This window comes from Sinocyclocheilus rhinocerous, unplaced genomic scaffold (genome assembly GCF_001515625.1).
Source record: "Sinocyclocheilus rhinocerous isolate Xijiao unplaced genomic scaffold, SAMN03320098_v1.1 scaffold3769, whole genome shotgun sequence".
NCBI classification, from domain to species: domain Eukaryota; kingdom Metazoa; phylum Chordata; class Actinopteri; order Cypriniformes; family Cyprinidae; genus Sinocyclocheilus; species Sinocyclocheilus rhinocerous.
The window spans coordinates 13,096-28,465 of record NW_015650353.1 but is presented as its reverse complement, the minus strand read 5'-3'; the positions used below and the strand labels follow the sequence as shown (position 1 = coordinate 28,465).

Here is a 15,370-nt window from a genome sequence, read left to right as displayed (position 1 = left end):
CATGTAATTATGCATAATTTATTGTTATTATAATAGTAAGTACATGTAACGTGTAACAGGGACACATTAAAATAAGTGAGAACTTAGTGTTACCTAAAAAAACTAATTCAAAATATTTAGAAAAAATATATAAAATAATAGTATTTTAAATTATACTAAAATAACACTGGTCAGTGTTGCAGAATTGTCCAATAAGGATTTACTAATTTCAGCTAAGATGAGTTTAATTTGAGTTCCAATTAGTTTTTGGTAGTTTTATTCCTCATTTGCCAGTCACATTGGATACAAGTATCTGCAAATACAAAAAAAAAACTTTTAAAAAAAAGTGATTTTTACTGTAGTTGCAGTGTTTGCAGGCAGGAGGTGCTGCTGATCCACTTTTAAACTCAGCAGGACTTTAATTAATGCTTTTACTTTCATGAAATAAACAGATTTATTTAGTAAAATAAAATTTAAAATGTACTAAAATGAGAGGAGATCTTCAGATGTAAAGCTGCATGTTTATGTATTTCCAGAGAGAGAGGAGACAGGAAGCAGGGTTTGTGAGAATGGATGGAGGGATGGAGGGATGTGTGCGAGTGAGGGGGAACGGCTCATAATGAGCAGTGCAGGGGGCAGTAAATCCTGACAATGAGCCTCTGTTACTGACCCACACAATACAGCACTATCAGTTTCATCACGCCTGTCTCTCTCTCTCTCTGTCTCTCAGTAATGAGTCTGTCTGCCTCAGGCGTGGATCCGCAAACATCTCTCTCTCCCAGAACCTCCTCCAAAAGACGAGCTGCAGAGGTTAATCGATGGGTTTGGGTCCGTGACACTCAAAAAATCATGTGTTCATGTTGTCGTTTAAGGAGTATTTCAATGAAAGTGTGGATCAGAAATCTGCTTTGGTCACTTCAACTTTACACTGTAAAAAAGTCCACCTACTTCAGATTAAAAACTGAAATTTAGTTCCAGCCGTAATTTTTTAATGTATAATTAAACTGGCTGCAGGATTATTATATATATTTTATTTGAAACTAAATAATATTATAATATATAATAAATAAAATAATATAATAAATAATATATTTTATATATAAAATAAAAGGTAATTGAAATAAAATTATATATATATAATATATATAACATTTATTTTATTTTCATTTTGTTTAAGCTGATGTTCTAAAATAACTAAAACTGAAATAAAATGAGTGAAAACTGTATAGACATTTAAAAAATAACAAAATCTAATGAAAATGACAAAGCAGGAAATTTACAAAAATTTTAGCTAAAATGAACATTAAAAAGTAGAAAATATACAAATAAAATCTAATTCAAAATATTAACAAGAACTAGTATCTCGATGCTTCTGCAATAATGCTAAGTTATTTCAACTTAGATTATACTAAACTCACTCAAGTTGAATCTTGTGTAACTTAAAAATGACGTTGAAATATAATAGTTAAATTATAATTGATATTTACATTAATTTGAGGAATACAGTATAATAATGAAAGATATTCATCAGAATTGTTTAGTGTAATACTTGATTATTTACTTGATACAGTGTTATTTTAGTATCATAGAGATACTATTTTATATAAAAAATTATGTGATCAATAAGTCATATTCATAATATGTTTTTATTTCATTAATTTAGCTCTTCAAAATTAATTTTACCAATTCCAGCTACATTTTTTTATAGGTTATACGAGATTCAACTCAATTTATTACATTAGTTTAATCATTTAAATTAAAATTACTTGTACAGACAATTCTTCAAATGTTTTTTTTTCAATATTTTGTGCCATGTCAGTGACAAACTAACACTAGAAAACATCAGACGATGTCACTTCCTTCGTCTGACATCATTGAGAAACAGGCTTTTGTTAGTTAAAAGGGTTTTAAACAGGATGGAAAGTGGTAAAGCCTATAAATGCACGACTAGTTAAAAGAATATTCACAACAAAACACATTTATAATGAAACATTTTGATTCCAGAAAGAAAGAAAAATGAAGAAAGGTTGTTGTCTTTGAACTTTTACTCTGACCCTTGAGGTCAAAGGTCACTGTTAGGGGCAGAAGTTCAGCGGCCGGTCTCATAACCTGATTAGACTAGTATTACAAATTAGTCATCTAATTTTTTTTTTTTTCTTTGAGACTAGTCTTAACCATTTTCTAATTCAGTTTATTTAAAAAATAAAATAGAATGAGCAGTAAGAAAGATGATCTCTTGGCTATCTGGTCAGACTAGTTCTTAAGAGTTAACAATGGCTGTGTTTCAGTAACTGGACTCAGTTCTTGTGGGGGGGGTTTTCTGAATGTGTTTCGGTCTCTCTGTCTCCCTCTACTGCCGCTGTCTGAGATGCTCAGCCTACTTTTTCCTGTTTATACGATCAACATTCCATTTTATAATTTTTAAAACAGGATGCTTATTTTGAATGGTCTGAATATTCGGACAATTTTCAAACAAGTAGTTACATTTTAAAGAGAAACACTCATTATATCAACGTTCAACTAAAACATTTAAAAAATGTAACATGTCCATGAACAATGTACACCTACAGATATGTTTTTGTACTAATGTTTTGAGAACATTATTAAAGACCAGGTCAGTTCGAACGAACGTTCTATTAGCGTTATCGGAAGAACGTTTGTTCATAATCTTGAGAGAACCTTGCCAGAACGTTAGCTAGAGTTCTGAGAACGGTCTCTGTTCGCTTTTATATCGTGTTTATATAAAGGACTTGGGTTTTTGTATTGCGTTTCGTTTTAGGGTTCAAGGAATGTCCGTAAACCTGAAAATATACTGGTAGTTTTCTTCCAGAATTACCTATCCGTTTTTCAGCTCCCCCCCCGGTCCATATCAAAATAAAACCTAGATCAATTAAAACGCTTTCACATGTTCTCTTGACTTGCAAAGGTTCTCTGATATTCTCTTAATCTATCTCTGTACACTTTAAAAATGTGCTAATATATTTTAAAATGGGCTAATATGTATTTTTTTCTCTGTAAACGTTTAATAGCTGCTAAAATATGTATTTCTGTACACCTCAGAAGGTACTAAAATAATGTTTTATTCTCTGTAAAAGTTTAAAATGTGCGAATGTATTTTTTATCATTTTTTCTGTTGACTTTTAAAATATCTCGAATATTGTTTTTTTATGAGTATTATTTATTTCTGAGGTAGGTGATGTTTTATTCTCTGTAAAAGTTTAAAATGTGCGAATGTATTTTTTTATCATTTTTTCTGTTGACTTTTAAAATATCTCGAATATTGTTTTTTGTTTTTCGAGTATTATTTATTTCTGAGGTAGGTGTGTATTTGTGGAAAGCATCAGTGAGCAGCAGAGGGCGCTGGTTGTGTTGGTTTTGTGTGCTTGTGTGTAAAATGTTAGTGTATTGCTCCATCCGCCGGTGAGATGAGAGACTCATGCTGTCATCAGATGTGTGAAATGTTTATCTGCAGGAGTGTTTATCTGATGTTCTGACTAAATCTGTATTGTTCAGTCCTTTTGAAAATAACTTCTAAATTTAGTGAACAGCTGTGCAGTTGTATTCAGTCATTTTTCTACCAGTCTGTTTCATGAACCAAGTTTTAGTCAAATGATTTCCTGAAGCACGGAGGTCATGCGGTTAGCGATGAGAGGTCATGTAGTGCTATGCTAGTCTGTGATTTACGTCACTGCTCGTGTGTTTAATATGGGCTTAGACATCCAACAATAGTGCAGTAGAAAGATTTATTTCGGTATCACATTAGAAGGTGCAACACAACAAGATAAAGTGCATTTCGGGAGTTTCGACTCTTTCAAGTAAAGTTTCTCCATCAGAACATCATCTGGAAGATTTTCAAACGGGAAGACGCGTAAAACCAGCTGAGAAAAGATTGCCATCATGCAGCAGCTTTATATTTACACACATCAGATTCGCCCAGAACCATCCTGAGACGAGCACAATCGGAGAATAGACAGGGGAAACATAAAAAATGAACATTGCTATTGATCTCTAGTTTATACATTAAAGACTGGAGCATTTATAACTCACTACATCAGCTTATATCACCGTGTCCATCTGTCCTGGATTCACAGTACAATTCAAGAGTGAAAGTGCTTTTTCCACAGACACACATCAACATATCACACAATCGCCAAACGGCTCGACTGCATTAAACCTCATTCCCTTTTAAACGCTGGACGAGTCCAACACAAAACCATACGACAACATTATAATGATGTGCAACACGCTTAACATGTCAAACAAAACAAGAAAACACCCACAATTAGCTGGTTAGATTAAGATTGCATTATTGTATGGAAGCCTCTTTCCAGCACAGAATGAAAAATTAAAAAAAAGGTAATTGTGACTTGCCTCACAATTCAGTGAGAATCACAAAAAAATCACAAAACTCGCTTCTTTTTTTTTTTGAAAAGTCTGAATTGTGACAAACTCAGAATTTAGAGCTATAATCGAAGACTCACGAGAAAAAAAAAAGTCTGAATTATGAGATATTAAATTCTGAACTGCGAGATTTAAACTTTCTTTTTTTATTCTGTGGTGGAAACACAGAATTGCGAAATATAAACTTGTGAGAGCAAAAAAGTCTGAATTTTAATTTTTTCTCACAATTTTGTCTTTTTTTTCCCCCTCAAGACTGCGAGAAACAAAGTCTGAATTGTGAGTAGTAGTAATTACTTTCTTTTTTTAAAAATTCCATAGCATAAATGGGCTTCCATTGTTTTCAGATGCATATTTTTAGAATAATAAATCATGATTTCCCTAATCATGAAAAACTTTAAATTTTTAACACTAGAAAGCTGTCATTGCTTCGAACATAAATTCATAAAAAATATTTAATGAACCGTTGAGATTCTTTCACCAGGATGGAACTTAATTTCAGACAGTATTCACAGCGTTCATCTTTCCATCCCTCCAAACATTCAAACAAATGACAGAGCTGGAAAAAAAATCTACTCAAATAGAACTTTAAATGATAGAATTTGACAAACTAACTAATGTTGCTTTTGTATTCAAGTTATCAAAACCAGTCTTTTTTTGTTGAACTCACAGTTATAATTTGGAGACTATTAAAGTTTATTGCACTGTTGTGACCTGGTGAACTCTAAGTATTTTGTGTTAATCAACATTAATGAAGCACATGGATCCATTTTGTCTGAAGAATCTGACAGTTTTTTTTATGTCATATTTACAGTAACTGTACACATGAACAGAGAGAAACATCAGTCCGTCCTGAGCTCGACTCCTTTGGTGACGTTATTTGTGCTTCACTTGTTTCAGTCTTCTTGGCATTAGTCTTACTTTCTGTCACTAGCTCCACTGAGGATGCGTTTAATCTCTGCTGGAAGACTCATCAATGACCATTTATATGACATGACATGAGGTCATAACCTTTAGGGTCACGTGTTCCTTGAGGCCAAACACCCCCACTTCCTCCTTTGGGAAGACTGCGATGAGCAAAGTACAAAACCAATGCAGGCAAGGCGATTTATTTATATATAAATAATAGATGTATTTAATCATATAAATATATTCAATTTATGTAAATGAATATACGCTTATTTAAATACATGTATTATTTATATACAAATGTATTATATTAAGTATATTTATTTATACAAGTAAATTATTTGGATGTATTATATTTATGAATGCATTTAGGATAAATGTGTGTGTGTGTATATATACAGTATATATATATATATATAATGTATTTATTTATTTGTAAATGTATTTAAATATAATGCATTTTATGTAATTTATTTTTTTATATACAAATTTATTACTAGTAAATTATTTATATTTATTTATGCAAATAAATTATTCAGAAGTATTACATTTATATAATACATTTATATAAATAATACTGTATTATAAATAATACAGTTTAATAAATAATTTGCTTCTATAAATATATCAGTGTACATTTATATATAAATAACATGTATTTTTATAAATGTATTTAAATATTTATAAACATAACTTTCTACATTTATATTTAAGTAAATTATTATATATTTACGTAACACATTTATATAAATTAATACATTATATTACATTTATTTATTTATTTATATAAATAAATTTTATAACCTCAGTATAATACATTTGAATAATTTACTTAAATATTTATATAACTACATTTATATATAATTAAATGTATTTAAATGCATGTACTTGTGGGAATGTCATATCTCGGATTCGCTCTTATACGTCATGGGGTCGAGTGGTATGGCAGTCTGCAGAATGTCAAACTCGATCTGATTGTCCATGTCCAGTACGCAGAGCATGTTGTTTCCAGAGGTCATGGTGGCCGAATCCTGGAACATTTTCTGGAAGTCTGTGGGAGCGACGGTCAGCTGGTCGCGTGGCTGCTCCTCCTCGTCCTCTCCGCAGCACAGCGCCACCTCGTTCTCGTAGCAGAAGGCGCTGGGCGAGTGCGGCGGGCGGAGCGTCTGCGCCCGGCTGCGGCTGTCTGGCGTCACGGAACGGGACGACCCGGACGAACGGTGCCCGGTCAGTTCGCTCAGCTCCTTAGAGCTGCAGGCGGGCGTCGAGGGAACCTCATAGGTTTTGTGGAAATGCGCGTAATCGACTTGGTAGCGATCGCGGTCCTCGAAGATGACTGGCTCGAAGCGGTGACCCCATAGGATCTCGCGGGAAAGGTACGAACTACGGGCTTGCGTGGTCATTGCTGTCGCCTCCACCATTCCCTCCAGGATCACTACGATCTCGAAATCGTCCGATTCGAGATCTGCCCGACTCATTCCCCAAAGCGGCGAGTCCTCGTCGATTTCGTGTACGATTACTAGTGGCGACACCAGGAAGAGGCGGTCTGTACCTTCGTCGTAGCCCACGTTCAAATCCATATTTTCCAGCGGGATGAACTCGCCCTCCGCCGTCACGTAGGGTCGGATGAGCTGAGCGCGAACGTGGGCTTCAACGATGTGGCTTCGCCGAAGGTTCCCAACGCGCCACATTAAACACAGCTTCCCGTCACGCAACGCAATCACCGCATTATGCGAAAACAGCAAGGTTTGGTTTCGCTTCTTCGGACGTGCCATTTTGGCCATGATGGTGCCAATCATGAAAGAGTCAATGATGCATCCAACGATCGATTGCACCACCACCGTTACGATCGCTACGGCACACTCTTCGGTCACGCAGCGCCAGCCGTAACCAATCGTAGTTTGGGTCTCGATTGAGAACAGGAACGCGCCGACGAAACTCTCGACATGCAGCAAACAAGGTTTCCACGGCTTTCTGCTGCTCTCGTGATCTTTATCGAAGTCCCCGTGCGCTAAAGACACGCTGTAGAAGATCAAGCCAAACACGAGCCAGGAGAACAAGAAGGTGGAGCAGAAGATCATCAGCAGGTACCGCCAGCGGATGTCCACGCACGTCGTGAAGATGTCCGCCAGGTACCGCCGCGGCTTGTCGTCCATGTTGGCGAAGACCACGTTGCACTGACCATTCTTCTTGACGAAGCGGCTCCGCAGCTGGCCGCGGCCGGACGTGGAGATCTTCCTGTTGTAGCCGGGCCTCATCACCGTCGATGCCGCGCTTGGGCCTGCCTCTCCACCGGGGGAGTGAAGCCGTCCTGAGCCGTGGCCGTTGTGGAGGCCGAGGGTGGAGATCTTCAGACCCTCCTCATCAGGAGACACGATGCTGTACCTGAGAGGGACAACAGAAGAGTTTGTGGTCAGAAAACGGATCTTCAGAGAGATTTTTTTTAACCAGAATTGAATGAACATTGAGCTGAATAATTATAGTTATTTATCTTTTGAATTCACTTTTTTCAGTTTTTTTTTTTTATTTTACTTTTTTTTTCTGTTTGTTTTAATATTGTGCATTAGCTTTTATTTATATATTTTCAGTTTTCATTTTAATTTCAGTTAGATTTTTAGTAATTTCATGCACTTGTATCTTTTCTTTAATATTACTATTTATAATAATGCATTTGTTTTACAGTTTTATTTTTATTTATAAAATAACTAATATATATTTATTTATATTTGGAATCAGCTTTTATTTCTAGATTTTCAGGTTTTTGTTTTAATTTTAGTTCAATTTGTATTAATTTCACATGATTTTGTTTTTATTTTTAAATATTACTATTTAGTTTATTTCAGTTGTAGTTTTAGGTTTTTTTTAAACTAATAAAGTTATTTTGAATTCAGGTATATTTTATTTTATTCTATTTCAGGTATTCAGGTATACATCAATTAACTTGATAAATTGTTTTGAATAGTTATAGATAGCTAATAATCGTGAACTGAATTGAATGAGCTTTGAAATGAATTGCTCTGAATAATGACACTAATGTTTTCTGTAGAGCTGCTTTAAAGCAGAATTTGAATTTGTTTCTTAGTTGATTAATTTTGCTACACTGTTATTTGCTTTTTATTTCTGTGAAGCTGCTTTGAAACTATCTGTATTGTATAAAGCACTATAAAAATAACTAAATGTGTGAAATGTGAGTTTTTGGAGCTGCAGGAGGACAGGTGAAGCGCTGTAATCTGATTGGAGCATTTGTTCTTTCCAGTGAACGCTCTAAAGGACACACACTCACTCCAGATAAACCATGAGTCACTAATGCGTCTCTCTGCAGAAACACACTGACGGATCCTCCTGATGAACCTCCCAAACCTTTACTGAAGGTTCTGTCAGTGGGATCAGGACTGTCTGTTTCTCCATAGCTTCCCTGTCCCTCTCTTCAGATTTTTGTGTGTGAAGGTATGAGGGCCTCAGGTGTGCGTTACCTGCCCCTCATCTGGGATTATGAGGGAAGGCCAGTCATTTAGCCATATCAGGATTGCGGTCAGTGAAGGTTTAGGGATTATAACCTGAGCCCTATCTCTCTTTCTCTCTCTATCTCTCTCTCTCTCTCACACACACACACACACACACACACACTAATAAGCAAATAAATAAACAGTTTGCCAGTGTTACTGGCTCTCAATCATCTGCTGATGTTTGGTGGAGCACATGAGTGACAGTAAATGTGTCTGAGCCAGTGAAACTTCATATGAAACCGTATTTTCAATAATTACTGTTACTGTGTCTAGTTTATTGAATGAAAAAAAGTGTAAAAATCTGGCTGTTGAACAAAATTGTAAAAATTTTGGCATGAAGTTTATTATTTTAAGCTTTTTTTAACCTAAAAAAAGTCATTATTTAAGGCAAGTAAAATGTTTTACAGGTTAAATATCCAAATGGGGCGTTATCTAGTCAAAGGTGCACAAATTTGCATATATTTATCTGAAAACTGGATAAAACCATGTTCAAAATTCTTGTTTGATTTTGTTGTCATGTTAGAGTTAAAGGTTTTTACAGAGGGAATTTTGGGTTTTTCTTTTTATCACTCCATAAATCAGATAATACTGTAAACAGCCAGAAAAAAATACATTTTCACCACGTTTTTAGGAATCAATTGTTATATAATCAGTATGAATTATATATGAACAACCCCTTCAGTAAAAGCCTTCAAAATATAGATAGGAATAAAACTGTAAAGTTTGGTGTATGTAAGTGCTGCTGAAGTAGAGAAACAAACTCAGTCTATAAAGAAATGCATTTTTACCATGTTTTTTGGAATAAAGTGTTATATAAATCAGTGTGAATGATATATGAACAAATCCCTCAGTAAAAACCTTCAGAATATAGAGAGAAATAAAGTTTAGTGTAAGTGTTGCTGAAGTAGAGATAAAAACTCATTATAAGAAATCTGAAATCTACATGAGCAAATATATACAGTGCAATAATAAAAACAAGGAATGATATATGAACAAACCCATCAGCAAAACCTTCAGAATATAGACAGGAATAAAACTGTTACGTTTGGTATATGTAAGTGCAGCTGAAGTGGAGAAACAAACTTTTAAAGATATGTATTGAGATTGAAATCTACAATAAAGTACAATAAAACAAACAGTTTAATGTGTATTTTGGATGTTTTCTTTCCACTAATCTAAAAGAAGACATGATATGGAAGCAAAATAGCCCATAGTCTTGCCTTAAATAGCAAGATGTTGTCCTTCCTCATCCTCTTTAATAGGTCTAAGATGGTCTTGTTCTAGAGAAGCAGCATTAAAGGGATAGTTCACCCAAAAATTAAAAGTTGATGTTTATCTGCTTACCCCCAGGGCATCCAAGATGTAAGTGACTTTGTTTCTTCAGTAGAACACAAACTATTTTTAACTCAAACCGTTGCAGTCTATCAGTCTTATAATGTAAGTGAATGGGAATCACGGCTTTGAGAGTCAAAAAAACATACACAAACAAAACCAAATTAAACCCTGCGGCTCGTGACGATACATTGATGTGTAAAGACACGAAACGATCGGTCTGTGCAAGAAACTGAACAGTATTTATATCGTTTTTTTACCTCTGATTTACCGCAATGTCTGAACTGTCCTGAGCGTGTTCGCCTCTTCTTCTTCAGCCGGCGCGTGAAGGCTGATTTATATTCGACGCGTCCGCAAGTTCGCTTGGGTGCGCGCGGCAAATATGACGTCATCGCGGTGTTGGCGGAAGTTCGCTTTGAGTGCGCGCTAACTCATTTTGCGTGGCGGTGTGCACACCATTTTGGTAACTTTCCGTGCAGCTCCGCATCCGAAGATGCACGAGTTTAGGGCGATTCTAACCGAACATGCATGTCTGTGCCGGCATTTGTGTGAAACTCAACCAAGTCAATGTAAAGTCAAACACAAGAGTCATGCGAAGCGCCAAATCTTTTCAAACCAGCTGTCCCGACCTTCCTATACTGCATGACGTTCGAAGCTTCAAACGTTATCAATGACGTGGTGTTGTCATTTCGATACAAGCATCGGCACAGTGTGTGATACAATAGTGCTTTGAAAACTGCGTCAGAGCATCGGTATTAATCGTCCCATCACTAATAAATACTGTTCAGTTTCTTGCACATACCGATCGTTTCGTGTCTTTACACATCAATGTATCGTCACGAGCCGCAGGGTTTAAATTGGTTTTGCTTGTGTATGTTTTTTTTACGTATGTATGTTTGCCGTGATTCCCATTCACTTACATTACATGACTGATAGACTGCAACGGTTTGAGTTAAAAAATCTTCGTTTGTGTTCTACTGAAGAAACAAAGTCACCTACATCTTGGATGCCCTGGGGGTAAGCAGATAAACATCAAATTTTCATTTTTGGGTGAACTATCCCTTTAAACACACATTATTTGACTCTGAGAGTTCAGACTGATAAACTAACCAGCTGAGAAAATGTCCACAAACTTTTGAGTTGAACCCTAGTTCTACATTTGGCAGCATTTTACCATTTATTCCACAGATTTAAGGACTCAAATGGATATTTAACTCAAAAGGATAATTCTGTCATCATTTACTCTCCCTTATGGCATTCCAAACCTGTATTCTTTCTAAACATTTGGAAACAAACAAACAACATTGGAACCCATTGACTTTTATTGTATGGACAAAAAACTCTCAAAATATCATCTTCTGTGTTCCAAATTAGAAAGAAAGTCATAAGGTTTGAACAACTTGAGTAAATGATGACAATGATATTGTTTCTGTGAACTATGTTTAATAAAATTATTTCATTACTCCTCAGGTGTGTGGTGTTTAGGGTAATGGAAGAACCAAAGACTTCAGTAAACGAACATGAACACCATCAGATGTTTACAGGGCTCTTGCTGATGGGTAAAACCTCTTTATGCTTTATTATTTGATATTTGTCATGTGTCTCTGTCTTTACTCGTATGTGTTACTTGTGTATCATTGCAGCTTTTGAGTCCAAGACAAATTGCCTTGGAAAAAGGAAACTTTTTAAACAGAACATAGTTCAAAGCTCTCAAAAAAGAGACACAAATTTCATCACATATACTGATTCATCCAAATGAATTTTGTAATATTAGAAATAATTCAAATTGAGTAAACTATGCATACTTTGTGCCATATTTTGACCCATAAACGTGAATGCTCCCACACATTCTACTCTTACCTGTTGGCTCTGTTGGTTCCCATGCTGTATTTGATCTTCAGCGTGTGTGTGTGTGCGTGTGTGTGTGTGTATGTGTGTGTGTGTGTGTGTGTGCGCGCTGCGTTCTTCAGTGACACGACGGAACAGTGTTCTCCGTTTACCCGGAAAGATTGGGTATCAGCATCCTGACACACCTGGATCTACTGTATGTCACACACTGCAGACAGAGAAACAGAGACGCATCAGCCGTGATGTGATGCTGAAAGTTCAGGCTGATGTGATGTGGACACAAACTATATTTGTGTTCTGGTTTGGATGCTGTGATCTGGGTCAAAGCAGCTGTTAAAATAGCCCTCACACACAAACACACACACTCACACACTAAGATGTAGGCTAACAACCGTCACTGATTTGCATGTTCTCTAAATGTCCAGCTCTATATTTAGACTTATATTTTTAGATTAAAACATTTGTTAGATATACAATAGCTCCAAATAGTATTTAAACAATTAATTTGAATGTCTGTACATTTAAATGACAGAATATGTGGCATTAATTGTAGAAAATAGAAAAAAATAAAAATATATTACAATATACTGTAGATATTTTCTAAATAGAATTACTTAATTTTATTTAAAATATATTTGAATAAAAATACTTATGTTTGGGTAATCTGGGCAGTGGTTGTTAACTAATCTGGATGGCAAATTATTTTAGTTTGTGTTTTTAGTGTGTCATTGCAATTTTAGTGCTGCATGTTTTATACGTCTTGTTGTCTATGAAATATGAAATACATTCTAAAAAGTAATTTAGGGGATCTATTACTGCAACTTAATAAATTAAATTTATTTAATCTTCCGGTCATGCATTTAATTAAAATGTAAGTTGCAAACATTATTTTGATGAGTTCTGTTGACATAATGTTGATCATTACATTAACTTAATATTGTGTGTAAAGTTAACCTGAAATGTCTGTATTTAAAAGTACATTTCAGTTTGCATTGGACTGGATAAGGAGATTAAATGTTAAAATTAACTGTTATTTAATGTGTTTTAGTGAAGGGAAAGACGTGTTAGTATTTAATGCTGTTATGTTTAACATTTAAAAGAGTTTCTGTAAGGTTGGGTTACATTTTTTACCATTGTGTTGAAGGGTAGAGCTAATGTGACAAGTAATATCTTACTTACTAGTCAAATTTACATGCTAAAATTTGCCATGTGCTATATATTAGGCGTTGATTTGAACTGAAATATACCCGATTAATTGGTTCCAAGGCCAACAGTTAATTTATGAGTGAATTAGGTTGAAACAATTGGTAGCAACTTTATTTTGAATAATCAACTTAAAAATGTGTTTATGCTAAAAATAAAGTGTAGTTTGTTGGTTAAACATAATTTCGTTAAAGCTATCATAGCTCAAAAAGATGTTAGGCTCTTCCCATTTTTAGAGTGTACTTGTACATTTTGTAGGTTGTGTGTTTATTGTGTATTTTATATTGTGTTTACTGTCATTTCATGACACTGTAAATGACAGTGAAGTGATCTGATTATGTCTGAAGGGCAGTTTTCTGTGTTTCATGATCATGGTCTCATTACAGACATCAATCACACACACACACACACCTCCTCTAAGCTACTGTTTGAAAAGATTAGTATGTCTTGTGATGAACAGTCAATTTAAATGACATATTAAATAGTTTGAGGAGAGAGTGGGATTGTTGAAGATGCAGACGTCAACAGTACAGACGCATGTGACTCAATAACTGCTCTTTACAATCAAAATGGACTTAACCTTTGTTACACAACATGAACACACACACTTAATCCCTGATTGTGTGTGTGTGTGGAAGACATTTCTTTCTTAATTCCTAATCCAGTGATATCTGAATAATCTCTTCATCTCTCATTTTTAACAGTGATATGAAGCAGATCCAGAGAAATGAGCCCTGAGGATCCTGTGCTGTAATCTGAGACGTCCGTCCGTCTGTCCATGTGTGTATGTGTGTGTGGGATTAATATGACAACAGCACGCACACATACACACACAATGACAGAAGGTGAGTTCAGACTCAAGCAGATTTAATCTGATATATTTATTATTCTTTAGATAAATGATGAAGCTCTTAAGGTGCTTCACTAAAAATATGTCAGAAGAACAGAAATCACAATTTTTGTGAATAGTTTCAATTTCTCATACACGTTTCCTCATATCTGACGTCATTCATTAGATCAAGTGTCTGTATCTCAAAGACTGCAGGATCTTTGTCTTCAGTAACAGCTGGTGTTTTGTTGATGTTTACATTTCTGCACTTGGCAGACACTTTTGTCCAAAGTGACTTACATTGCTTTCAAGGTATGCATTTAATCAGTTCATCTGGAACTGAACCCATGACCTTGTTGGTGCCACAATCCATTGTTTGTAGTTCCACACATTAAATCACATTAACATAATCCACTAATGACAAATTTAGACAATACATTTGTTAACTTAAACATCTATTGTTATAGCATTTCAAACCAACCTTCTTACTATATATTTAGTTTGTACATGTTTCTTTAAAATAAACGGTAAGCTACTAATGACATAAGTGTGATTTCGATATTCAGATACTTTTTCTGGCCATTGTAGTTTGGTACATTGTCATTGTGTGCTTTGGGTAAGTCTATAGACTTTGTGCACCCAATTTTGACAGTTTGAACCAAATTTGTACTCTTTCTTAATTTGCAGAAAAGTGCTGTGCTTGTTAATTGATTATATCACAAAAATACTGTCATACTTTGACATGTAGCCTACCATGGTACTGCATAATTACCATATTTATATAACGCAGTATTTTCCTGGCACTGTCGCCTATGTAAATGGTACGGTATTAAGTGTGTCCAAACTACAACTATAGTTAAACCGTGGTACGTTTCTGTAAGTGTGGAAACACTTTGTTTTTGTCAGTGCATTAAGTGCATTAAGCTCTTATTGATCAGGGGAATCAAATGAAGTCACGCGGCAGATTCTCCCGCACATTAAGCGCTTTCCACTGGAAACTGGCCGAGACACGCGCCCGCGCTGCAAACGAACCGCGCCATAGAACTCCAGTTTCCCGCGCTAGCAGTTTAAACAGCTTTTTCGGTTATTACTAGAGTGTTCTGTAGTAAACGGAGTATAAAACTCATCAGAAAACTTATAATTACTTCGAATTGACCGCAGGGGTTTCATCATGCAGCAGATGTTCGCCTCAAATCCGCGGGATTGAGACTGTGACATAAAATATGACGCGCAGGTACGTTTCCGCGCGCGCGGTAAATCCAGTAAAACTCCAGATGCGGCGCGCGATCAGTGCGTGATCTCAAACAGAGAATAATCTCTTTTCATTACAACATCAAAGTTTATTTTCTCTGTTTCAGCCGCATTT

At 35.4% G+C, this 15,370-nt stretch overlaps 1 protein-coding gene and 1 long non-coding RNA gene across 3 annotated transcripts in view; one reads left to right on the top strand and one right to left on the bottom strand.

Moving 5' to 3' along the window:
- LOC107711803 (uncharacterized) overlaps positions 1–13,935 on the top strand; it is a 30,666-nt gene extending 16,731 nt beyond the window's left edge. The window contains exons 2-3 of one of the 2 annotated variants that reach the window (XR_001636740.1): positions 11,595–11,683; positions 13,880–13,935. This is a non-coding gene — a long non-coding RNA (uncharacterized LOC107711803). Of the gene's footprint in view, positions 1–11,594; positions 11,684–12,094; positions 12,169–13,879 lie in introns of those variants that run through there. The other variant, XR_001636739.1, reaches the window with a different exon arrangement.
- Positions 6,173–12,132, bottom strand: LOC107711802 (ATP-sensitive inward rectifier potassium channel 12-like). Its single transcript, XM_016516852.1, has 3 exons — positions 12,072–12,132; positions 11,985–12,039; positions 6,173–7,671 (listed from the first exon to the last, which is right to left on the bottom strand). Exons 2-3 carry the CDS (start codon positions 12,005–12,007, stop codon positions 6,186–6,188), a joined length of 1,509 nt encoding a protein of 502 aa, XP_016372338.1. The 5' UTR covers positions 12,008–12,039; positions 12,072–12,132; the 3' UTR covers positions 6,173–6,185.
- Positions 13,936–15,370: the final 1,435 nt, after the last annotated feature.

Excerpts from the sequence above, each read along its gene's own strand:
- LOC107711802 (XM_016516852.1), bottom strand. The coding sequence starts at position 12,007 with ATGGGAACCAACAGAGCCAACAG. Across the intron at positions 7,672-11,984 it reads GGAACCAACAGAGCCAACAG|GTACAGCATCGTGTCTCCTG; the intron begins GTAAGAGTAGAA and ends TGTCCCTCTCAG.